This window comes from Heterocephalus glaber, unplaced genomic scaffold (assembly GCF_053883595.1).
Source record: "Heterocephalus glaber isolate CG9 unplaced genomic scaffold, H.glaber_assembly_v1.0 deba00001532, whole genome shotgun sequence".
Taxonomy (NCBI): Eukaryota; Metazoa; Chordata; class Mammalia; order Rodentia; family Bathyergidae; genus Heterocephalus; species Heterocephalus glaber.
The window spans coordinates 25,690,743-25,716,442 of NW_028258330.1; the positions used below are offsets into that span (position 1 = coordinate 25,690,743).

General features: G+C 40.6%; 1 protein-coding gene across 19 annotated transcripts in view; it reads right to left on the reverse strand.

The window, feature by feature from the left end:
- The window catches only part of Pigu (phosphatidylinositol glycan anchor biosynthesis class U), a 153,785-nt gene that overhangs the window by 68,810 nt on the left and 59,275 nt on the right, over window positions 1-25,700 (reverse strand). For 10 of the 19 annotated variants that reach the window (XM_087188895.1, XM_087188890.1, XM_087188892.1 and 7 more), the window contains 5 exons: window positions 11,013-11,167; window positions 9,434-9,525; window positions 9,230-9,317; window positions 7,321-7,445; window positions 232-374 (listed from right to left, as the gene is read on the reverse strand). In XM_087188895.1, the coding sequence (XP_087045021.1) occupies window positions 232-374; window positions 7,321-7,445; window positions 9,230-9,317; window positions 9,434-9,525; window positions 11,013-11,167 (603 nt within the window). Of the gene's footprint in view, window positions 1-231; window positions 375-7,320; window positions 7,446-7,748; window positions 8,525-9,229; window positions 9,374-9,433; window positions 9,526-11,012; window positions 11,168-25,700 lie in introns of those variants that run through there. The other 9 variants (XM_087188893.1, XM_004867912.3, XM_021246951.2 and 6 more) reach the window with 5 other exon arrangements.

The window sequence follows — 25,700 nt, forward strand, 5'->3', positions numbered from 1 at the left end:
TGCTGGGAGGATTCAGAGAGGTGACTAGCTCAGCGTGGTTCCCATTAAGTCTTTGCCAGATCCAGCATTACATTGCTCTTGCTGCCCTATCCCCTCTACCTCACTGTGAGGCACCTGAGGGAGGAACTGTAACTCGGTGTCCAAATCCCCAGGATGTGGAACCCAAAGCCCTTGTTGAATGCATGAGACTACAAAATGAATTCCTGACCCCACAATGCTCTTGGATCTTACCTGCCCAACATTGAAGGTCAGTGTGATGGCATAAAAGAAGTTAGAGTTGGCACTTCCTGCATAAATCCAGAGGTGCCACAGGACAGGGAAGAGCAAGGAGCAGACGATAATGATGCAGGCAAGGACGAAGATGTTCCGCAGGACTGCAAAGACATATGGTCACAATTAGGCCTGTGCTCACTCTCCAGCACCCTTCCCGTGCTGCGATGGCTCCACAGGATGGAGAGGCAGAACCCCGGCAAAGGCACTGGGACAAGGCACTGGGACACCAAGAGGCAGAACTCAGATTCCCTATGCACATAGCTGGTGGAAGCTTCTAGGTTTAGTCTTTTTGGCTTGGCTGGTCAAAGGCTAGACATTGTTGGTGATGCCACACATACCTCTGGATTTGGCACACAGACCATTTCAGGAAGACATCCAACCCCAGAATGTCCAAGAGTAACTCCTCCCCTCTCCCCACGAAGGTGCTATGTGGCCACATGGAATCACAGGTGGGAACTGCAGCAGGAACCAGAGAGAGTGGAGCCCCATAGTGGGTCTTCATAGTCCCACAGTCCTGGTGTCTTAGAAATATGTCTTTCATTCTTAATTGGTACTCCCAGGTCCCTTCCTTGATCTTCAAATATAACTCACTCTTCCTTAGATGATAATTAACAAATCTGTTTGTGACACTCCCTCTCAGGTATCACTCCATGCCGAGTCCCTCCATGCAAGACCTGCTACAGCAGGGTGGTCCTCAGAAAGGCAGGTAGGGTCTCGCTAGATAGGAAGACTTGGCCTTTGGAGAGGCCTAGGTTAAAATCCTTCTTTGTCACTCATTAGCAAGTTCTTCTAAGCCTCAGTTTCTTCATCTCTAAAATGAAGCTAAAATACCTACTTTATAGGAGTGTTGTGAATTAAATAAGATTTGTGAAAAACTGGCATAGATGCAAGACTATGTACTAACTTTCTATTACTCTTATAACAAATTCCCATAAATGGAGTGGTTTAAACAATATAATTTTGGGCCGGGGATTTAGCTCAGTGGTTCCGGCACCTGCCTCGCAAGCGCAAGGTCCTGAGTTCGATCCCCAGTACCACCAAAACAAAACAAAAAACAATATAATTTATTATTACACAGTTCTAAGGGTCAGAAGTCCAGAATGGGTCTCACAGGCTGCAGTCAGTCTGGGCAGAGCTGCAATCCCTCTGGAGACTGGAGAAGAACACATTTGCTTGACTTTTCCAGTATCTAGGGGCTGCAAGTATTCCTTGGATCTGATACTTCCAGCTTCAAAATCAGGAATGGATGATTGAGGCCTTTTCCTGGTGCATCCCCTCTGACCTTTTCTGCTATTTCTTCTTTTTTTTTTTAAAATAAACTTTATTTTTTAAGACCAGTTCTAGGTTCACAGCAAAAATGAATAGAAGGTAGAGACATTAAGCTACCTCTTCTACTTTTAGTAATTCTTGTCATTATACTGGGCCCACCTGGATAATATAGGATAATCCACCTTCTTAAAGTCCTTAATTTAAAGTCCCTTTTGCTATGTAAGGTGACATATTCACAGGTTCTGAAAATTATGATGTGATCATCTTTGCAGAGGATAGTGAGAAGGGAGACTATTCTGACCATTACACAACTCTCATTTTTTTCATTTAATTCAATAGGGGTTATCAGTAGGATTGTATGTTATTATTATTTCTATTCATACTCTATATTGTTTTAAACTACTAAATATTATTTAAAATAAATTAATAGGGCTGAGGATTTAGCTCAGTGGTTTCGTCGCCTGGTGCGCAAGTGCAAGGACCCAAGTTCGATCCCCAGTACCAAAAAAAAAAACCAAATAAAATAAATTAATTAAAAGAATACCTTTGTAAAAAGAATTGTCTCCTCTCTGATCCTGACCTTCTCCAAACCAGAGTTTTGGGAAATTCAAGAGATGGGGAAACTCCCAAACATTCAGGCAGTTTGTCCCTGTTGCGCAATGATTGGGTAGAAGAAATTGGAAGGGGACTGGATGACACAAATGATTCGAAATTGTAGCTGCAGAATGAAACTCTGGCAGGGAGAGGAACCCCCACCAAGATGGAGTCAGGGGGCCAGGCATCCACAGGCTTCACACACTTCCTGGGTGATTCCAACATGCAGCCTGACACCTTGACAGTCTGCCAGAGTTGCCACTGTCTATGAAGTAGGAATAGTCAAGACAAAGCAATTCACAGTCTGAGCTACACCTCACCACAGAAATGGCAGGTGGTTTTTTTTGTTGTTGTTAAAAAGTCCTTTCTTTTGTCTGTGAAATCTCAATTCAGATAATAGCCTAGAGGGCCTGCTGGGTCTTTTTGTTTTGGGGGGTTTTTTTGGTACCAGTGATCGAACTCAGGACCTTGTGCTTGCAACTGAGCTAAATCCCGGCCCCCTGCAGGGTCTTTTTATGATAAGAAATTTCTGTGACTTTGGGTTGTCAAAGCTGAGAGGCCAAATTCCTGACTCAGGTCTCAGAGACTTCCCAGAGAAGCTTCTACCTCTTTTACTCCAGAATTTAGGAGCCCAAGAAAATGGATGTTTGTGCTGAGTTGTTGCTTTTGCTATTAAACAATGTTATAACCTCAAGAAAGCAGAATAAATCTGCTCACCATGCCTCTAATCCAATAACACTATCTCTAATTCTCAGTGGTTCTTCTTCATCCTCTGGAAATTATTTTGCTGAAAAGAATATACACTATTTCTAAAATAAAACTATTGGGCCGGGCATGGTGGTGCATGCCTGTAATCCCAGCACTCAGGAGGCTGAAGCAGGAGGATCACTGCAAGTTCGAGGCCAGCCAGGGCTACATAGTGAGTTCAGGGCCAGCCTGAACTACAAAGGGAGACCCTGCCTCAAAAAACCAAGAAAACCCCAAATACATAAATAAAATAAAATAAAACTATCGGTTTTTGGTCCTCTGCCTCTACCAGGGACAGAAACTTTTGACAGAGTGACAGAGAAGTGCAGAGAAGAGGGAGGGTCACATGCAGCCTTCCATCTAGAAGTGACATTTGACATTCCCATGTGCTGGGAGGACCAGCATCCAATTGGCTTCTGGCCTGTAGTGACCTCTGCAGGAACAGGGAGCTGCCACTCACTCTTGCTGGTGACAGGCCAGAAGATTAAAGCTACACTCCAGAGCACATGGAACTGGGGACTGGGGCATAGGAGAGCTTGTTCCAGACAACAGGAAGTGTCAGAGGTGAGCAGGGCCTGAGAAAACGAAGGGCTCACCCTTCATCAGACCTGCTAGGCCAGGAGTCAGGTTCCCCCTGCATTCATGAGATGGCTTATCCAATCCCAGGCACCACCACGGATGAACGGAAACTTCTGGTGAGTCACCTTCCCTCTCAGAGTCTCAGGCACTCAGAAATAAAGATTCACTTGAAAAATTCAGTCCTATCAGGAGGAGGCTTCAAAGGTCAAGGTGATGTCTCCTTTCTTAAACTACAGGCTAGGTACATGGGAATTTACTACGAAATTATTCTTCATGTTCCTTCCTTCCTCCTCTTCCTTCCTTCCTTCCTTCCTTCTTTCCTTCCTTCTTTCCTTCCTTCTTTTCTTTCCAGTACTTGGGACTGAACTTAGGGCCTCATTCATGCTTGGCAAATGCTCTACCACTGAGCTACACCCCCGTCCTTTTATATTTTATTTTTCTGAGATAGAGTTGTATTAAATTGCTCCGGCTAGCCACAAATTTGAGATCCTTCTGCCTCAGCCTACCAAGTAGCTGGGATTACAGGTGTGTGCCATCTTTCTTAGCTTATTTTATTAATATTCTTTTATCTCTGTACAATAGTTAATAAAATAAAATAAAACAACACAACACAACACACATACACTCTACTCCAGCCCTTTGGTAGCTGGTTCTTTAGCTGGACCACTGCAGACTGGCACTAGTTCTACTAGCAGGTTGCTCTCTAACACAGTAAGTACACATCTGCCTGGCTCATCCTGGCCCCAGGCTCCACAGAAGCCAGCATCCAGGGCCCACATTCAGGGCAGAGCCTGTTCCTCTTTTCCTCCTACTGTCCAGTTCAGGAAAACTGAAAGGTGAAGTGGAAATAGGCACATTAGCACTAGCAACCAGTATTTGAACTGGATTCTTGACAACATTAATATACTCAACCAGGCCTAAAGACTGCCCAGATTCTCTACTTGAAGATCTCAAGGTTCAAGGCTGAAGATGATCACAGCTGGTATAATGAATGACTCAGAGTTCTTAAGTCCCAAACATGAGTACTCCTTTCCACAGGTGCAGTGCAGGGTGGCAGCCTCTCTTCTGAGTAGCAGCTGAGCCTATAAATTTCCTGCCCAACCAGCCAGCAACAGCATCTATTACATCATCCAGGTTTCTGGAAACCTCATCCTTCTTCTTTGTGCCTCACTGCCTCAAAGGGCATAAAATAGTTTATTTCAAATTTTGAAAAATATATTTCAATGACTCTGGCACCAAGCCTGAAGCTTTGATGATGGAAATATGGGCCCCTTCATAATTATTACTGATGATGATAACTGTAGTGCTATTAACACATTTTCATTCTCAAACTTAAACTCCCTTGAAAGACAGTCTCCTTGTTTGATTTTTGTTTTGGTTTTTGAGACAGAGTCTCACTCTAATTGAGGCTGGCCTTGAACTCATGGTGATCCTCCTGCCTCAGCCTCCTGAGTGCTGGGATTGTAGGTGTGCACCACCATGCTCAGCAGTTTCCTTATTTGACAGACCCATAAATCAGAGGCTCAGAAAGTTCAATCCCGAAATGTGGTGACACAGTTATTCAGGAGAATGAGGTAGGAAGATCACAAATTTAATGCTTGGCTGGGCAACTCAGTGAGATTCTGCCTCAAAATAAAATTTTTCAAATAGGGAGGCTGAACTGGGTATGGTAGTGCACAACTGTAATCCCAGGACTTGGGAGGCTGAGGGAGGAGGATCACCAAGAGTTAAAGGCCAGCCTGGGCTACACAGTTAGTTCAAGGCCAGCCTGGACTATAGCTTGACACCCTGTCTCAAAAGAAAAAGAGGCCGGGGGCGGTGGCAGGGGGCTGGGCGGGGGGGGGGGGGGGGGGCTGGGAATGTAGCTTAGCACAGCACTCCCTGGGCTTAATCCTCAATATCCACCCTCCCTCAAAAATTAAACACAGCTAGTGATGCGAAAGCCAGAAGGCAGACTCCAGTCAATTTGTCTGTCTGAGGACTGGGTTCAGCAATGTGGAATCAACAATGCTGAAAGGGAGTGGCCTGTGGGAAAGACAACTAAGGAAAAACAACCCACTTTTATGAGAAGAGCAATGTCCTGAAGACACTGTCACAGACGAGGGCATGTTATGTTGTAGTGACCTCATGATTTGTCAGTAGCCAGTCGGCGGAGGGGCCCCAAACTGACTAAGCCCACTGGACTGGGTGATTCTTGTCTGTGCAATGAGGATGTCACAGGCAGAAGATACTGCTTCCTCCTCCCAGTTAGCCCTGCCTGATCACCACTCCACCAGCCTCACCTGCAGGAGCAGCCTGTCACTGGCTCACCCCCTTGGCTGTTTACCTTCACTGGCGCCTACACTAATGGGTAGGTTTCCTACTGGCAGCCGGTCAGTTTCACTTCCGGGTTGACACCAGACAACCTCCCAAAACAACAAAGACTCACTTCTTCTGAAGCCTGCACTCCCCTAGTTCATTCCTAACATTCTGATTTGCAGCCACAGCAGAAGAGAATCAGATGGGTCACTGACACTGTCTCCTTCTTAGTGAGCTTTAAAAAGCCCCTGCCATAGACATTTGCCATTACTTGTTAGGTTCTATCCTGGGCATTGGTGACAAAGAAACAAAGGGGTCATGATATCTGCCCTATAGGAACCCCAGACACTGAAAAGAACAACCAGAGAGGGCTAAGAGATCAACTGAGGGAAGTACTGAGGGGCGTAAGGAACACCACTGAGCCATCTTCTGAGGGGAGGATGAGCAGAGCTGAGAGGGTCCCCATGGGAGGCAGGAAGTCTGGTGTCATTCATCAGTGTTCTAGGAACTCTGGGTACAACACTAGGGGATGGTTCAGAGCCCAGGGCTGGACTTGCACTGTCCAATGTGGTAGCCTTCCCACATGTGGCTTCGTAAATTTGAATTTAAATTAATTTAAATTAAAAATTCAGTTTCTTAAAAACAAAAGTGAAAATAGAAGGAAAAAATGGAAACAAAGTTTTTGTACATGGGGGGCTTGAGGGGAGGGAGGAATGGGGAAAAAAAAGAGGTGATAGGTATCTTGTACAGGTACAAATTCCCTCTGATGAGTGTTATCATTATGTATGTCTAAAATGTAGCAATAAATGTTTTGCTATTTAAAAAAATTCAGTTTCTTGGCTGCATTAGTGACTATTCTGTTAGACTATGCAGATATTGGACATTTCCATTGTCACAGAAAGCCCTGCTGGACAGAGCTGGGCAGAGGCTCACAGATCTGGTTTCTTTTTTTTTTTGGTACCGGGGATTGAACCTGGGTTCTTGCGCTTGCGAGGCAGGCAGCAGAACCACTGAGCTAAATCCCCAGCCCTACAGATCTGGTGGTTTCTAAAACTAGCCATTCTTCTTGGCAGTCACATGATCTTCTTTTTTTTTTTGAGACAGGTTCTTGCTATGTAGCTCAGGCTGACCTTAAATTCACTATGTAGTCCAGGCTAGCCTCGAACTCATGGCAATCTTCCTGCCTCAGCCTCCCAAGTGCTGGGATTACAGGCATGCCCAACCTAGTCACACAATCTTGAGTTAAGAGACTCTACTTTTCTGTACCTCAGTTTTCTCTTCTGCACAAAGGGGATTCTCACCTCAAAGGCTAGTGTGAAGATAAAATGAGCTAATGGATGTAATACTCTTAGAGGCACAGTAAGTGGTCAATAAATGGCATTTAAGTTTATTATCAGCACTAGTCAGAGCACCAGAGGGTAGATATTGTACCTCTCTCCTAGCGCTGCCTGCAGAGCAGATGCCTAGTAAATGCCTATCAATTCCTTCCTCCCTGGCTGTTTCATCCAGGGGCCAGAATGACACAAACCTGCCACCAATGGAGGGAATCAGAATACTCACATCTGTAGAGATGATTCCACACAGGGAAGAAGGCCATGTAAAGGGCCACATCCCCTACTGTCGGATAGGACTTGAAGATGGAGATGATGGCAATCTGGATGAACATGAAGAAGATGGGGTGCTCCCTAGGGCAGAGAAAGGGACACAAAGATCAGCCAGGAACCAGGCCCACCCCAGAGACTTCTGACCCCAACCCTCAAACCAAAAATACTCCCTAGCAGACTTCAGGCAGGGGCTGGCTTGCTACCCACAAGACAGGGACTGGCTAGGTCCCAGAGGCAGAGCAGAAAACTGCAGAGACCTAGAGATGCCCAGAAGTGGTAAAAAGGGCCGGGCAAACACTAGCAAACCAACCAGAAAACATTTCCCATTTCCCTCCCCTCAGGAGCCATGGAGGAAGAAAACAAATGAAGTCAGCCCCTTATTACCAGGCTTAAATAACTGCTTGTAGAGCCATCAAACAGCATCCCTTGCTAGAGGCCCCTATGACAACAGGTCCCAGGGCAGGAAGTGGCTCCTGGCTGGTGCTTTGCTTACTGACAATATGGTAGTGAAGTCTGCAGGCCCTTATGTTCAGAAAGAAAACTGAGTTACAGGCAGTTATTTCAGCTTGGAAGGGTTGGAACTAGAATTCTTATTACACTAGTAAGAGTTTAAATTATGATTCTAAACTAATAATAAATGATGGCAATAGCTACCATGTCCTGAACTCTCACTCTGTGCTAAATTCAGGGAAAAACCTCTTCTGCATCACCTCAAGTGATCCTCACAAACCTCAACTACCCTTTAAGGCAGGCAATTCTGTCTCTCATCCTTCACAGATGAGAAACTTGAGGTTCAGGGAAGCAAAATGAGTTAAGTCTATAAGCCGTGGAGTTATCCGTCTCCAGAGTTCCCAAATACCACCATACTGCTCTTGTGAGTACCTCACTTGACTCATAGCCCTGGTCAAGGGGGGAGAGGGAGAATAAAGTTCAACCTTCAGTGCTCCTCCAAGAGTGTATTGAGTGTGACAGGAGAATGAGGAGGAAGAGGCCAAATCTATAGCCTTCTTAGTGACACTAAACACGTGCACGTGACCAATATCCTCATACAATCTGGATGCTTGCTCAGGAAGATCTGCTCCAGAGGTCTAGCTTTTCTGAAGCCAGGATAATGAACCACATCCAGGGCTACTGTAAGTTCTCTTCCTTGCGAGCTTGGCCTGGCACAAAGAGATGACCAAGCAGAGATTCTGAAGTCAGAAAAACCCGTGTCTGAATTCCAGTTCTATGCTTACAAGCTGCATGACTCTGGAAAAATTATTCCACCTCTCTGAGCATCAATTTTCTCAACTTTGCAATTATTTTATAATGGGAGTGATGAAAATAAGATAATGCCAGTCTCCACAAGTTGCTGGTATGATTATGTTTCAGAGAGCCTAAAAAGGTGCCTGGGATAGAGAAGGCTCAATACATGTTAGGCCTTTCCTACTGAGAAGAGAATAGATAATCCCTTTTGAGAGAAATTGATCAGAACATTATTAGGCAGAGCTGCAGGTGGCCACCCTCCCAACAAATTCATCTTGAGTCCCTGCAGACAGTCAGGGGCTGCTGACGGAGGACATTCAATCAGATCCACTTAAAAAAAAAAAAAATGCATGCATCCTCCATGCAATTCCTGATCTTGCCCAAAATCATGAGCGGGCTTGGCAGCAATCTGTGCCTAGGCACCTCAAGGTAAGGCCAGGGGAGATCCAGGGCTCCAAAGCTGGTGTGTGCCTCTTAGCTGCTAGCTCTGGCCACTGCCATCTGAGGCCAGCCAAGGACAGGGTTCCTTGGGCAAAGACGCCATAAACCTGATGGCAAGTGCAGCCCATTACAAGAGCACTCATAAGGATACGGGGGGACTAAGGGACCAAGCAACTTACTTTAGCTTAATGGCTAAGGGGATGGTGTAGAAGAACACGTTGATCTGAAACACGCAGACAAAGAAGAGGCTGAAGTGCTCAAACATCTCTGCAAAGAAGTACCAGAAAAGACCAATGTTTGGAGTCAGATCTGGAACAGAAAGTCTGGAATTAAGAAAACACAGGGAGAGAACAAAGGGCAGAGTTACAAATGGTATGCTTTGCCTTTATTTTCTCTTGAAGACGGGGTCATTGCTGGGCAGCCAGGGATGACTTCCTCCCTACAGAGATCTGGATGAGAAGGGCTCTCCGGGTACCTTGGACATAGGTGAATGGCAAAAACAAGGAAGACAAAAACAAGAGAGAATGATAAGCTGTAATAAATATAGACTAAGCCAAAAAGAAATCTGAAATAAGGGAGGGATTCATCCTTGAAATCAAGAGATTAGCCTGTCTTTTATGGTCTGGGACAGTTTATAAGTCAGGAGCTACTGAGCACTGTAGCACTGTAATAAAGCAGGAAAGGATTTAAATAAACAAGATTTATTTTTGGCATTTCAAAGACCTGCCCAGAGGAACCAGCTCAGAGATCCTACTCCTCCCCCATGCTTGCTCCACACCCCCACTGCAGGAGCCAGAAGACTGTGTGCCTGAAACTTCTGGGGGCCTCAAGAACCACTAGGAGGTTCTTCTAGGATCCCCAGAGCCTCAGAGTGCAATGAGATATTAGGGTTTAACTGGAAAACTTTTTGTCTGGTTATATCATATAATCAGACAAATGGCTGCAATTCTGGCTCCTCTAAAAGTGTACATAATATATATATGTGTGTATTATTTTTATTAAAAAAAATTTTTTAGGCTGGGTATGGTGGTGCACACTTGTAATCCCAGCACTCAGGGGTCTGAGGCAGGAGGATCACCCTGAGTTCAAGGCCAACCTGAAATGCATAGTGAGACTCTGTCTCAAAAATAGAAAAAAAATATTTAAAAAATATTTTAGGGCCAGGGATTTAGCCCAGTGGCACCAAGTGCAAGGTCCTGAGTTCGATCTCCAGTACCAAAAAAAAAAATATTTTTGTGGTGCCAGAACTTGAACCTAGGGTCACCAGCATGCCAGGCAAACACTCTATCCCTGACCTACATCCCCAGCCCTGTTATATTTTTTATTTTAAAAAAACAGAGTTCTTCACCAGGCATCAAAAACTCCCATCCAAACCAGAGTATGAAGAACTGAAAGTGACTGAGCTATTATCATGCATGGGATGGATTTAACTCAAAGAAGCAGCCCAGAGTCCCAAATGGAAGTTCCAGATCTGTTCCCTACCCTGACAGGTTTAAGTGTCTGTCACCCGCCCAGCTATGAACTCCTCAAGGCTTGGGCAACAATTAATCCCTCAGCAGCCCACAGATTCTGGCACATGGAGAGTATTTAGAAATTTCCACTGAATTCATGAACAGTCACTTGGGCAAACCTGCACTACTGTAAACCTACCTAGGTTTTTTCTAAAGGTCTGACACACAGCAGGTACCTTTATATTTCAATTATCAGGGGACCCCTCCCTCTTTTGCAACAAAGGAATCTTGTTTGGAATTGAATCTCCCTGCTACAGATGCTGCTTCTGGCCCTTTCCCTCTGATTACAGCAGGTGTTATGAAAATCACATTATCTTCAGAGTTTTTTCTTTTTTTGGCGGGGGGGGGGGTGTACCAGGGATAGAACTCAGGATATTGTGTTTGCCAGGCAGGCACTGTGCCACCGAGCTACATCCCCAGCTCAGAGTTTTCTAATGAGGTCTTTACTTACATGAAGCCATAGACTGCAGGGATGAAATCCCAGGAACTGAGAAGGAAGAAGGAGAGGCAAATGATTACCACAAGGCTCCCCATATACATCATGGCATATTCCCAAGAGAAGATCCAGAAGGCTCTGCTCTTCATTTTCACGGGTATGTACTGCCGCTAGGAGAGAGGGCAGAACAGGACATTTAGGAATGCCAAGGATAGAGAGCACCTATCAGCTCAAAACTAAAGATCTCTCCGCAAGACCATGCCACGATACACAGGTTTACAATTTTGCTATTTCTTTAATTAAATGAGAAGGATATAATAAGCATCTAAAAAGGTGCTAAGTGCACATACTCTGACCTGAGACTTAGAAACACCATTCTAGGTATGCATCCTGGAGACAAGATACAAATGAAAGCATAATTCACTGCACCATGAAGCCTTCAATACAGGAATAAGTAAATAAGCTGTGGCACAGTGGCATAAGGTACACTATTTAGCAGATTAAATGAGTAAACCACATTGATACATGCCAAATATAGCTAGATCTCAAAAAATGTGGTCATAAAAGCCACAAAACAATCTCTGTAAAATGAAAATATTTATGTATTACTTTGAGATTGTATCAAACAATATTATGTATTATTTATAGATATATAAGATATCTGTAAAAGCTTTATAAAACACAGATTAGGAAAACATATACTAAATTCATAGCATTAGCCTCTTAGGAAGGAGGGAAATATATCTTTATATTATTTTATTAAATATGCATAAAGAAAATTATGAAACAATATAGCAAAAAAATTTTTTTAGCAGTACTTGGGAAAGAACCCAAGGCCTTCACACTGAGCTAAATCATAGCCCTTATTTTATTTTTTAAAATATTTTATTAGTATATGTTTGCAGTACATAATTAACATTCAGTGTGGGGAATTAGTACATGTACATAACACATCTCAATTCTTTTTTTCCCTTTCCTCTCCACCCACTTTTTTTTTTTGGCCAGCATCAGATTCATTTATTTATTTTGTGTTTATCAAATTATTACAAGCACAGATTGACAGCCACACAGGGAAAACATATAAAACATGTAAGAGAAGTATACTAAATCAAGGTACACTTTATGATATATTGGCCAGGGCTGGGGATGTAGCTCAGTTGCGCCATGCCTGCCCAGCAAGCACAAAATACTGAGTTTGATCCCAGGTATTAAAAAAAAAAAAAAAAATTGGCTATGCTGGATTACAATAGCTTTTTTTTTTCTTGCCCCTCTCCCCTCTCTCCTCCCCCACCCTCTCTCTCACCCTCCTTCCCTCCGTCTCTCCCTCTCCTTTTTTTCCCTATTGTCTGGCTTTTATTTTGCACTTTATTTATCTTTTGGATCTCTCATATAAAAGAAACTATGTGATATTTAAGCTTCTGTGTCATTTATTTCACTTAACATTATGGTCTCAAGCTGGGCGTGGTGGCGCATGCCTGTAATTGCAGCACTTGGGAGGCCAGTGCAGGAAGATTGCTACAAGTCTAAAGCCAGCCTGGGCTCCATAGTGAGTTCAAGGTCAGCCTGAACTACATAGTGAGACTTTGTCACAACAAAACAAACCAAAAAACATTATGATCTGAAGGTGTACCCATTTTCCCACAAATAACTTAAGTTTATCCTTCTTTTAGCACAATAGTACTCCATTGTATATTAATATCACATTTTCTTTGTCCATTCATCTGTTGATGGACATATAGGTTGCTTCCAAGATTTAGCTATTATGAACTGTGCTGCTGTAAACATGGGTATGCATGTATCACTGTAATATGATGTCTTTAACTGTTTCAGGAAGCTATCAAGAAGAGGAATAGCTGGGTCAAATGGAATTTCTATTTTAAATTTTTTGAAGAATCTTCATAATGATTTCCACAGTGCTTATACCAGTTTTATAATCCCACCAACAATAAAGAAGGGTTCAGGCTGGGGATTTAGCTCAGTGGTTCCAGTGCCTGCCTCACAAACACAAGGTCCCGAGTTCGATCCCCGGTACCAAAAAAGTAAAGAAGGGTTCTTTTTTCTCCCAGTATTTGGCCTCTCCAGTATTTGCTATTGTTTGATTTCTTTTTTTTGGTGCCAAGGGTCGAACTCGGGTCCTTGTGCTTGCAAGGCAGGTGCCAGAACCACTGAACTACATCTCTGGCCCTACTGATTGATTTCTTTTTTTTTTGGTACCGGGGATTGAACTCCGGACCTTGCACTTACTTCCAAGGCAAGTAGCAGCACCACTGAGCTAAATCCCTGGCCCCCTTGATTTCTTTTTGTTTGTTTGTTTTTTGGTACCGGAGATCGAACTCGGAACCTAGCGCTTGCTAGGCAGGCGCCTGAACCACTGAGCTAAATCTCCGGCCCTGATTTCTTGATGATAGCCATTCTTTTGGATTGAGATAGAATCTCTATGTTTTAATTTGCATTTCTCTAATAGCTAGCAATGTAGAATAATTTTTCATGTATTTATTGGCCATTTGTACTTCACCTGTGAAGTATCTATTCATTTCAGATGCCTGTTTTTTTTTTTTTAACCAGGTCTTTAAATTGGGGAGAGGTCACTTTTATTTTAGTTCTTTATATACTCTAGATATTAGTTCTTTGAGGAATATCTGGCAATTTTTTTTCCCATTTGTAGGTTGTCTCTTCACTCTATTGGTGGTTTGTTTTGCAGTGCAAAAGCTCTTTGATGTGATCCCATTTATTGATTCTTGGTATTATTTCTTGTGCAACGGAGGTTATGTTAAAAAAGCCTTTGCCTACGCCTATGTGTTCAAGGGTTTTACCTATTTTGTCTTCCAGCATATTGTTCATGTTTTGATATGCTCATGACTGGGCTATAATTTGTATGTCTTGCTGCCAGGCAGCTTGAACCACTGGTGGCACATGGGTGACTGCCCCATCAGGCAACTTTTTATTAATTTTATGAGTAAAAAAAATTGATAAAAATGATTAGAGCTGTTGTATCACCCGTGGTACAAGCTACCTAATGGGACAGTCATGCATGTACCACCAGTGGTTCAAGCAGCTGGGAACACATTAATATTTAGATCTTTAATTCATTTTGATTTTTGTTTAGTGCATAGTAGAGATACGGGTCTAGGTTCAATCTACAGCATGTGGATAGCCAGTTTTTTCAGCACCATTTATTAAAGAAGCCATTTTTCGACTGTCCCTTTGTTAAAAAATAAGGTAGCTGAGTGTACCTCGAATTCTTTCTGCATCCTCTATTCTGTTCCACTGATCCACAAATCTGGTTTGTTTGGGTTTTTTCGTACAGGGGATCGAATTTGGAACCCTGCGCTTTCAAAGCAGGCGGCAGTAGTACTGAGCTAAATCCCCGGCTCCCACAAATCTGTTTTGTTGCCAATATGATGTTTTTATTAATCACTGTAGTTCTGCAGTATAACTTGAGGTCTGGGATTGTGAACTCCCCTGCCTTGTCCATGTTGAAAATTGCTTTTGCTGTTCTAGGTTTTTTCTGTCCATATGAATTTTAGGACTGCTTTCTCTAGTTCTGTGGGGAATGCTATTTTTTTTCCCATTAAGTTTATTGGTACATTTTAGGTAAAAATACAGTTAAATTCCTCATTGGGATCTTGTACCATTGCATGAGTATCTCTGTTCTTATTTTTATTTCCCCTTCCCCTGCCTTCCCGTCAACCCCTCCACCCTTCCCTATTTACAAAGACTTTGTTTCCATTTTTTTCCTTTTCTCATATTTTTTCTTTTCCCTTCTTTCCTTTCCCCTACCCCTCCCAATTCCCCTGCTCCTTTAGACCTTTTCTTCCTATTACACAATATCACTTACACATTTTTAAAATTACAATATCAAGATCTAGGAGACATTACCACAGATTTTACAGAATGTAAAAGGATATAGAAAGCATATTACAAAAATCTTTTTTGAAATAAGTTTGACAACTTCTAAGAAGTACCTTGGAAGACAAATCAATGAAACTAACTCTGGAGGAAATATAAAATTTGAATAACATCTATTAAAGAAAGAATATTCCTAGCTTGAAAACCTACCTATATATATGACAACAACAGGCTCATATACATTTTAACTAATAAATTATATTAAACATTTAAAGCAGAAAAAAGAAGGGACACTTCTCCCCTCATTTTAGGAACTCAGCATTGTGCTAATCCTAAAACTGGATGTAGATAATAGAAGAAAAAAGTATGAACATAGATAGAAATTTGTTTAACAAAACAAACTATTAGAAGTCAGATCTGGCAGTACGTAGAAAGCGGTTTTATTATAGGGATGGGAGTGTTGGTTCAGCATTGGAAGACCCACCCCCCAATAGTCATCATTTTAACAGAGGAAAGGAAAAAGCCATGTGATTCTGTCACTAGTTAGAGAAAAAGTATTGGACTAAATTCTACAGCTGTTCATGGTAAAAGCTATCAGGAGACTAGAAGTAGAACAGAACCATCTCAACAGATCAAAGACATGTACTCCATACTTCCAGCAAGAAAGCCTTATATAAATGGAGAAGATACAATGCTTTCTCCTTAAGGTGGGGAACAAGGGCAGATATGCTTTCTCTTTAGCTGTCCATTAAACTTTGAAACCTAGGCCCCAACAAAATAGTCTGGCAATAAAATGACACAATTAGGATAGGATTGGCAAGGTAGAAGCAAAACCTTTATATGTGGATAAAATGATCATCTACAGAGAAAATACTAAGAAATCTCTAGGAGCCCCTAGAACTTGTATTTGAATTTAGCAGGATTAGAAAACACAAGGTATACATAAAAATTCAGGTCTGTGTATACTTGCCATAAATGAAGAATTGGATATTGAAATTTAAAAGTTATGTAGGAGTACAAAGGACCTAGAAAAGTTAAAAAAAGAAAAAAAAACAGTGTTGGAAGACATTTAGTACCTAATTTTAAGACTTCTTCTAAAGCTACAGTAATCAAGGCAGTGTTGGTGTAAGGAAAGACATATAGATCATTTGAATAAAACAGAGAATCTAGAATTAGAACCACACATACATAGTCCACTGAGTTTTGAAAGATTATTTAACATTAGCATTTTATAGAATATAAACTCAATTCAAGAGCCAAGGAAGAGATAGTGTTTTGAGCAAATGGCACTAGAACACCTGGTATCCGTATATAAAAAATGAACCTCAACCCTTTATTTCCATACATAAAAATAACTTGAAAGGATCTATGAACCTAAATATGAATGACTAAAACTATAAAATTTTAAGAAGAAATTATAAGAGGAAGTGTTTATGAATTTAGGGTAGGCAAAAACTTCCTAGGATACAAAAAACATGATGTATAAAAGAAAAAAATTGGGCCGGGGATTTAGATTAGTGGTTCTGTCACCTGCCCCGCAACTTCAAGGACCTGAGTTCAATCCCCGGTACCAAAAAAATTTAAGAAAAAGAAAAAGAAAAGAAAAGAAAAAAATTGATAAATGAAGATTCCATCAAAATTTAGAACTTCAAATGACATTGTTAAAATGAAAAGTAGTCCTCAAACAGACCTTATTTACAATGCATATAACCTATGATCAGAATATATAAAGAACTCTTACAGCTCATTAATAGACAACCCAATTAAAAAGTAGGCTTAAGAAGATGATAAATAGCCAGTACAGCACAAGGAAAGGTGTGTGCAACACTAGAATCAGAAAAATACTAATCAGTACAATAAAAAGATTGAATTATACACTCATTAGGGATGAAGTTAAAAGTTTTAAAAGCCTTGTCATGACTTTTTCTTTTTGTTGGAGTCTCCCCCTTTGTGTTTAATTTGTCGTGCCCAACAGATTCATTCTGCTGGGCTTCCTGGGGTTGTGATCCTCATTGTCTGTTCCTAGGATACTGTCTAAAATTTTGGGGAGTGTTGGTTTGGTATTCATGAAGTTCCTAAGGTGCTCTTTATCATGAAAGTATCTTATTTCTCCATCAATGTTGAAAGATAGTTTTGCAGGGTACATCAGTCTGAGTTGGAGGCTGTTTTCCTTTAGGCCTTGAAATATATCACTCCGAGCTCTTCTTGCCTTGAGGGTTTGCATTGAGAAGTCTGCTGTGATTCTGATGGGCTTTCCTTTGTATGTGATTTGTTTCTTTTCTCTCACTGCTTGTAGAATTTTGTTCTTCTGTTGGGTTTCTGGAATCCTAACTATTATATGTCTATGTGTAGAATTTTTTGATCAAGGCTAGTTGGAGTCCCATATGCCTCACTTATCTGTATGTCAAGTTCTTTTCCCCTCCTTGGGAAGTTTTCTGCCATCACTTCTGTGAACAATTTTTTTATGTCATCTGCACTCTCTCCTCTTTCTTCATTAACTCCAATCAGTCTTATGTTATTCTTTTTTGCATTGTCTCGCAGCTGCTCGATTGATTTCTCATGGTCCCTTACAATTTTAAAGCAATTTTTCTTTTCCTGGTCACTAATTGTAATCTTATCTTCTATATCTGAAATTCTGTCCTCACATTGGCTCATTCTGCTGCGTAAACTTTCAATGGAGTTTTTGATCTCCTGGAAATCTGTTTGTATCTGTTTTATGGATTCCATTTGTTTCCTATGTTCGGATTCCACCATGTTCCTCAGCTCCTCTATTTTTTTATCTGTGTCCTCTCTAGGTTTATTAATCATGTCTTGCACTATGGGCACAATCTCTGCTGTTATGTGAGAAATTATTTCCGATTTTGTTTTTTCCAGATCCTCTTTTGTTGCCAGTTCAGGGAGTCCAGGTGGTTGAGTATCAGATTGTTCCATCTCGTTTCCCTTTGGGGTTGCTGTAGGTGATCTGGAAGTCTGTTTTTGAGGCTTGTCTACGTGTCTTGTCATTTCCACAGCGGGGAGAGGGTTTGTGTTGCTGGCATCCGCACGGCTCACCTCCTCTGCCCTGGGAGCAGTGGAATGGCAGCTGGGGAGCCTCCTCTTGGATGCTGGGATTGGCTCACCTCCTCTGCCCTGGGAGTGGTGGAATGGTGGCCGGGGAGCCTCCTCCTGGGTGCTGTGATTGGCTCACCTCCTCTGCCCAGGAGTGGTTGAATGGTGGCCAGGGAGCCTCCTCCTGGGCGCTGGGATTGGCTCACCTCCTCTGCCCTGGGAGCAGTGGAATGGGGAATGCTATTTTGATTGAGATTGTTAACTCTGTCTAATAGTCTAGATGTATGGCCATTTTGAACTATATTGGTTCTGCCTAACCAGGAACAGGAGATATCTTTCCATTTTTCTGAGGTCTTCTTCAATCTCCTTTTTCAGAGAAAAAGGAGGCCTTTCACTTCCTTGGTTAGGTTAATTCCTATGTATTTCACTTTTCTTGATATTACTGTTAAAGCTATTGCTTCTCTAATTTCTCTCTTGGTGAGTTTATTGGTATACAGGAATGCCATCGTTTTTTGAGTGTTGATTGCATGTCCTGACACACTACTGATTTGGTTATTAATTCTAGGAGTCTTTTGGTGAAGTTTTTGGGTCTTTTATGGATCAGAATCAGGTCATAGTAATTTAACTTCTTCCTTTCCTATCCATATGCCTTTTATTCCTTTCTCTGGTTTAATTGCTCTGGGTAATATTTCAAGAACTATATTGAACAGGAGTGGTATAGCGGACATCCTTGCCTTGTTCTTGATTTTAGAGGGAAAGCTTTCAGTTTCTCCCCATTTAGTATGATGTTGGCCAATAGCTTTTATCAGATCATGATAAAGACCTTCTATATTTATTTTTTTTAGGATTTAAAAAATCATGAACAGATGTTGGATTTTGTCAAAGGCTTACTCCACATCTACTGAGATGATCATATAGTTTTTGTCTTTGCTTCCACTTATGTGGTACATTATATTTATTGATTTGTGTATGTTGAACCTTCCCTGGAATGAGTCCTATGACGTATGATCGTAGATTATGATGTATGATCTCTTTGATGATTTGTTGCATTTTATTTGCCAGTATCTTATTGAGGATTTTTGAGACTGGCCTGTAGTTCTCTTTTTTTTGGCACTGGGGATTGAACTGGGGTCCTTGCACTTTCAAGGCAGGGACCGGAACCACTGAGCTAAATGCCTGGCCCCTGTAGTTCTCATTTTTGGTTGGATCCTTTTCTGGTTTTGGAATCACAGTAATGCTTGCTTCCAGGAATAACTTTGAGAGTACTGCTTCCTTTTTAATTTCATTAAAGAGTTTGAGAAATATTGGCATTAAATCTTCTCTAAAGTTCTTCTAGAATTTGGCAGTGAATCTGTCAGAACCCAGAACTTCTTAGTTGGTAGACTTTTTTATTCTTCAATTGCATTGACTGATATTAGATTACTCAGAATTTTTATATATTCTTGGTTCTGTGGTAGTTCATATATATCCAGGAATCTATCCATTTCTTCTGAATTTTTCATTTTATCAGAGTACAGATTCTCAAAGTAATTAATGATGATCTTCTGAATTTTGGCAGAATCCACTGTGATTTTGCCTTTTTCATTTCTAATTGCATGAATTTGGATTTTTTTCTTTCCTTATTTTGGTAAAATTGACTAAGGGTTTTTCTATTTTGTTTATTCTTTCAAAGAATCAACTTTTCAGTTCATTGATTATTTGTATTTTTTCAGTCTTAATTTCATTAATTTTTGCTCTGATGTTTTATAATTTCTTTCCTTACTAGCTTTCGATTTGGATTGTTCTTATTTTTCTAGGACCTTGGGAGCTGCATCATTAGGTTATTTATTTGAGCTTGTTCTGTTTTCTGATGTGGGAATTCACCACCATAAACTTCCCTCTTAGGACTGCTTTCATTGTGTCCCATAGGTTCCAGTAAGTTGTACTGGCATTATCATTTGGTTGTAGGAATTGTCTAATTTCTTCTGTAATCTCATCTATGACCCATGGATTTATTCAAGAGGGTACTGTTTAATTTCTATGTGTCTGCATAGTTTCTGTGGTTTTCCTCTGCCATTGATTTCTAGTTTCATTGCACTATGATCTGATAATATGCATGGGATAATTTTAATTCTTTTGCATTTACTTAAGCATGTTTTTCACTATGTAGTTCAGGCTGGCCTCGAACTCATGGTAATTATCTTGCCTCAGCCTCCCAAGTGCTGAAACTATAGGCGTGCACCACCGTGCCCAGCCTAAGCATATTTTATAGGATATTATGTGGTCTATTTTGGAGAAAGTCCTGTGTGGTGCTGAGAAGAATGTGCATTTTGTGGTTGGATGGAACACTTTGTAAATATCTATTAGGTCCATTTGTTTGAAGGTTTGGTTCAATACTGATATTTCTTTGTTCATTTTTTTTGTCTAGTTGATCTGTCCATTTGTGACAGTGGGGTATTGAGGTCCCCCATTACAATTATATTGGTGTTTATCTGACTTTTTATGTCCATTAGTGTTTGTTTTGTGAAGTTGGGCATGTGGTACCTGGTGCATATGTGTTTATAATTGTTATCTCTTCTTGTTGAATTGTTCCCTTCACCAATATGTAGTGACATTCTTGTCTCTTCTGATCAGTTTTGGATTGAAATCCACTTTGTCTGAAATTAGGATAGGTACTCCTGCTTTTTTACAGGTTCCTGTGACATGGAATACTGTTTTCCATTATTTGATTTTTAATCTGTGAATTTCTTTTTGAATTAAATGTCTTTTTTGTATACTACATATTATTGGGTTTGTTTCTTCATCCATTCTACCAATCTATGTCTTTAATTGGGAATTAAGACCATTCACATTGAATGGTACTGTCAGTACTGACAGGTACTGACTTATTCCTGTCATTACATTATTCTTTTCTTGCTGACATCCCCACCCTTTTGCTTAGCTGCTCATCTTTCCAGGTTAGATATGTAGGGATAGATATGTGCATCTTGCCAGGTATTCATTCTTTTTGAATATTTAGCACTGTTGGCTCCACTGTTTCTTCCTAGGATATCCTTGAGAATTTTTTGTAATGTTGGTTTGGTGGTCATCAATTTCTTGAAGGTGCTCCTTGTCATGAAAATACTTTATTTATCCATCAATTTTGAAGGAAAGTTTTGCAGGATACATAAGTGGAGGTTAGAAGTTGCTTGAAACACTTCACTCCAAGACCTATTGGCCTTTAAGGTTTGTATAAAGAAGTCTGCTGTAATTCTAACAGTTTTACCATTATATGTGATTTGTTGCCTTTCTCCAACAGCTTTTAAGAGTTTGTCCCTGTGATGAACTTCTGATACTTGTAGTATAATGTAGCATGGAGTGGTTCTCTTTTGGTTGTGGCTATTTGGGGTTCTATATGCCTCACTTATCCGTATGGGTGTTTTTTTTGGTTTTTTTGGATTTTTTTGGTACCAGGGATCAAATTCGGGTCCTTCTGTTTGTGAGGCAGGCAGCTGAACCACTGAGCTAAATCCCTGGCCCATTTATCCATATGTTTATTTCTTTCCCTATATTTGAGAAATTTTCTGCCATTATTTCTTTGAACAGATTTTTATGCTCTTTGGGTTGTCTTCTGATTTTTCACTTATTCCAATTACTCTTCCATTAGTCTTTGCATTGTCTAGCAGCTGCTGGATCCATTTTTCATGTTCTCTTGTTGCTTTTAAGGTGTCTGTGAGTAGTTGGTCTTTGAAAGCATCTTCTAGTTCTAAAATTCTGTCACTACTGCTGCCCATACTTTCAATATAAGTTTTAAATCTCCTGGATTTCTAATTGATACCTCTTCACAGGCTCTAATTCTTTGCTAAAGGGGGTCATTCATGTTTGTTATCATTTTGTTTGGCTCATCTAGCTTTTTATTAGTGTCTTCTGAAAGCTACTGGATAATTTTATTACTTCCATTATCTGTTTAGTTATATCTTCTGTGATTCAGCCGAGTAGCTTTTTGATCTGTTTTCTAACCTCCTCTGTTATGCTTCTGAGTAATTTGAGTGTGTGGCTTATGGTATTCTACCCTTGATATCCTATGGATTGGCTTCAAGGGAACTGGGAGTTTTGAGAGGCACTTTATTACCTTTCTGCTGATGTTTCTACTATTTTTGTTTTGTGCTGAGGTTTGTGGACACATATAGGGTAAAGACTTTGCTGCTAGTACAGAGGGTCTATTTAGTTGCTTTTCAGTGATGTACTTTGGGTGTGGCTAACTACAGACCTTTGCCTCTGCCTCAGATTCTATCACCTTTATTAATGTGGGAGGGGTGGATGAGTATAATTGGCCCAACACTGAGTTATCTGGGAATGTACTCTAGCAATGTTAATGTCACAAAGGTAACCTGAATGTTGGTTTACAGAGAAATAGCAACATTTATGCAACGTTAGTAATGTTAAGCAAATCAACTACAATAGTATTGTCCAAGATAAACTGCAGATTAATATACCACAAGAACCAATTATGTACCACCATTAACTCTAGAAGAAATCCACAATTTAGGTGTAAACATTAAGACAAACTAGGGACTGACTTACTGTTAATATGTACTAAGATATGACAGCTGTATCTTCACTAATGGTAGGAAAGAATTCAACAGTAATTTTATAGTTATCAATAGATTAATAAAGCTTTATAGTTACATTATTAAAGATACAGGTTTTAAGCATATAGATATAGGTTTAGGGCATGGTGATGCACACCTGTAATCCCAGCACTTGGGAAGCTGAGGCAGGAGGATCACTTCAAGTTTGAGATCAGCCTGGGCTACATGGTGAGTTCAAGGCCAGCCTAAACTACATAGCAAGACCCTCTCTCAAAAAAAAACCCCAAACAAAACAAAAATAATAATTTTTTTAAAAAGGAGAAGAAGAGGGGCCAGGGATTTAGCTCAGTGGTTCCGCTGCCTGCCTCATAAGTGCAAGGTCCCGAGTTCGATTCCTGGTAGAACCCCCCCCCAAAAAGGAGAAGAATATCCAGTACCCATTAAGTAATCATTCCTCATTCTTCTCTCTCCCCATCCTCTGGCAACTACTAATATTCTTTCTGTCTCTATGGATTTTTTTATTATGGGTATTTTACATGAAAGGATAACATGCAATCTTTTGTGTCTGGCTTTTTCCACTTAATATTTTTGAGGCTCATTCATGTTGCAGCATAGATCAGAACTTAATTCCTTTCTGGGATTGAACAGAATTGTATCCTAAGAATAAACCACAATTTGTTCATCCATTCATCTGTTGATGGACACTTGGGTTGCTTCCACCTTTTGGCTATAGTAAATAGTGCTGCTATGAACATTTGTAAATAAGTATTTTGTTTAAGTATCTCTTCAGCTATTTGAGGTGTATACTGAGGAGTGGAATTACTGAGACATATAGTGATTTTATGTTTAACTCTTCAAATAACTGCCAAATTGTTTTTCACAGTAGCTGTATCAGTTTACATTCTCGCTGGCAATGTACCACTGTTTATGAACTTAATTTGTTTTATGATTTTGGGGAAGATGGCTGTGGTTGTGTTTGTCACTCAATGCAGAATTTGCAAACAGAAGCAAAATTTTACTGGTTTTGTGAATTGAACTGTTTGAAAACTGAAAAGTTCATGAACCAAGGTATTACTGTATGAGAGCTCTATTACCTTTTTATTTAAAATTATGTCTATCCTTGGTGGTTCATGCCTGTAATTCCAGCACTCAGGAGGCTGAGGCAGGAGGATCACCACAAGTTCGAGGCCCACCTGCTACATAGTGAAAAACCCACATTAGGATACTACTTCACATTCACTAGGATGGACATAATATTTTTTGTTTGTTTGTTGAGACAGGGTCTTGCCATGCAGTTCAGGCTGGCCTTGAACTCACTATGTTCAAAGAGTCTATATAATTATTAAGTTTTTTGACTGTTTAATCTTCAAGGGATATGATAAAACTTTATGGTGACTGACTTACCAATTCTCTTTCCAGCTGTTTCAATTTGTTTTCTTTATTTTTGTTTTGTTTTGTTTAAGACAGGGTTGTGTTATGTAGTCCAGGCTGGCCTTAAACTCACTGTGCATCCTAGGCTGGCCTCAAACTGCCAGCAATACTCCTATCTCAGCCTTCTGAGTGCTGGGACTGCGGGTGTGCATGCCATGCCCAGCTCTGCTTTCTCTATTTTAAAGATACCTTGGGGTTGAGGATGTAGCTCAATGGTAAAAGCATGATTCCCAGAACTACATTAAAAAGAAGACAAGATATCTTATTAGTCAAACACAAGTTTGAATTCTTAAAAAGAAAGCAAAACAAGCAAAAAGGGGCAGAACTTAATAACAAGATAGCACTACATGCCCAGCAAAATGACCAATATTAAAGACTGACACTGCCTTCTCCAGAGGTTACAACTAGACTCACATATTTGGTTGGCAGTGGTATAAAATGACACAAGCATTTTGAAAAAATGTCTAGTAGTTTCTAGTAAAAATAAATATACACTTGCCCAACGTTGGAGCAAATCTACTCCTGGGTATTACTCATGAGAAATGAAAACTTAAAGTCTACATAAAGATCCATACAAAAATGCTCATAACAACTCTATTCATAACACACAAAATCTGGAAAAAGGGCAAGTTTCCATTAGTACAAGAATGAATAAATAAAATGTAGTATATCCACACACACACAAAGTACCAAGCAATAAAAAGAAATTTCACTGTCTTTTAACAGGTAAATGGTATTTTAAGATCATAATCTTGGCAGGAAGGGTGCTCACTGATACTAGGTTAGTCACTGCCTCTAGACCTTTTAGTGGATATAAACATACACTCAAAATCTAAAGCCCTACAGAAGCTGGGCAGTAACAAGCGAGATAAGTATGACAGAGATGAAACACGGGGTCTGTGGTAAACTGAAGAGGGTATGCTCTGTCTAAAGGGGCCAGGTGTGGCAGCACACACCTGTAACCCCAGCACTCTGGGAGGCTGAGGCAGGAGTATCACGAAGTTTGAGCCCAGCCTGGGCAACTTACCAAGACTCTGTCTCAAAATAAAAAATAAACAAGGGCTGGAGATATAATTCAGAGCAAAGGACCTGGGTTCAATTCCCACCACCAAACACACACATAATGAACACACATAAGATGGAAACATCTTCAAATTCTTCAAAAGAAGCTGGAATACAAATATGTGAAATATATAAGTATATGATGTATATGTGTTTTCTTTTCTATTTTTTTTGAGACAAAGTTTCACTATATTGCCCAGACTAGACTTTAACTCATTAGGTAACATAAACTGATCCTTGTGATCCTCGTGCCTCAGCCTCCCCAGTGACTGGATTATAGTCATATGCCACCATGCCCAGCTTAGAAATGTAAATTTTTAACTTTTCTTTTTTTTTTTTTTTTTTTTTGAGACAGGGCCTCACTATATAATTCAGGCTGGCCTTGAACTTTTCAGGGATTCTTCTGCCTCGGCCTCCTGAGTGCTGGGATTACAGGTGTGTGTCACCACACCCAGCAACATATATTTTTAAATGATTGATTTATTGGATTTTTGGGACAGAGTCTCACTATATAGTCCAGGCTGGCCTCAAACTCTTGATCTTCCTACCTTAGCCTCCCAAGGGCTAGGATTACAGCTCTATGCCACAATGCCCAGCAATTCTTTAATTCAAAAATTAATCACTAGGGCCGGGGATTTAGCTCTGTGGTACCACCGCCTGCCACAAAAGCGCAAAGTCCCAAGTTCAATCCCCAGTACTAAAAAAAATTGAACACTAGGGTGAAATAAAACTCATCTGTGGGCCAGGTTTGTTCCATGGGTTA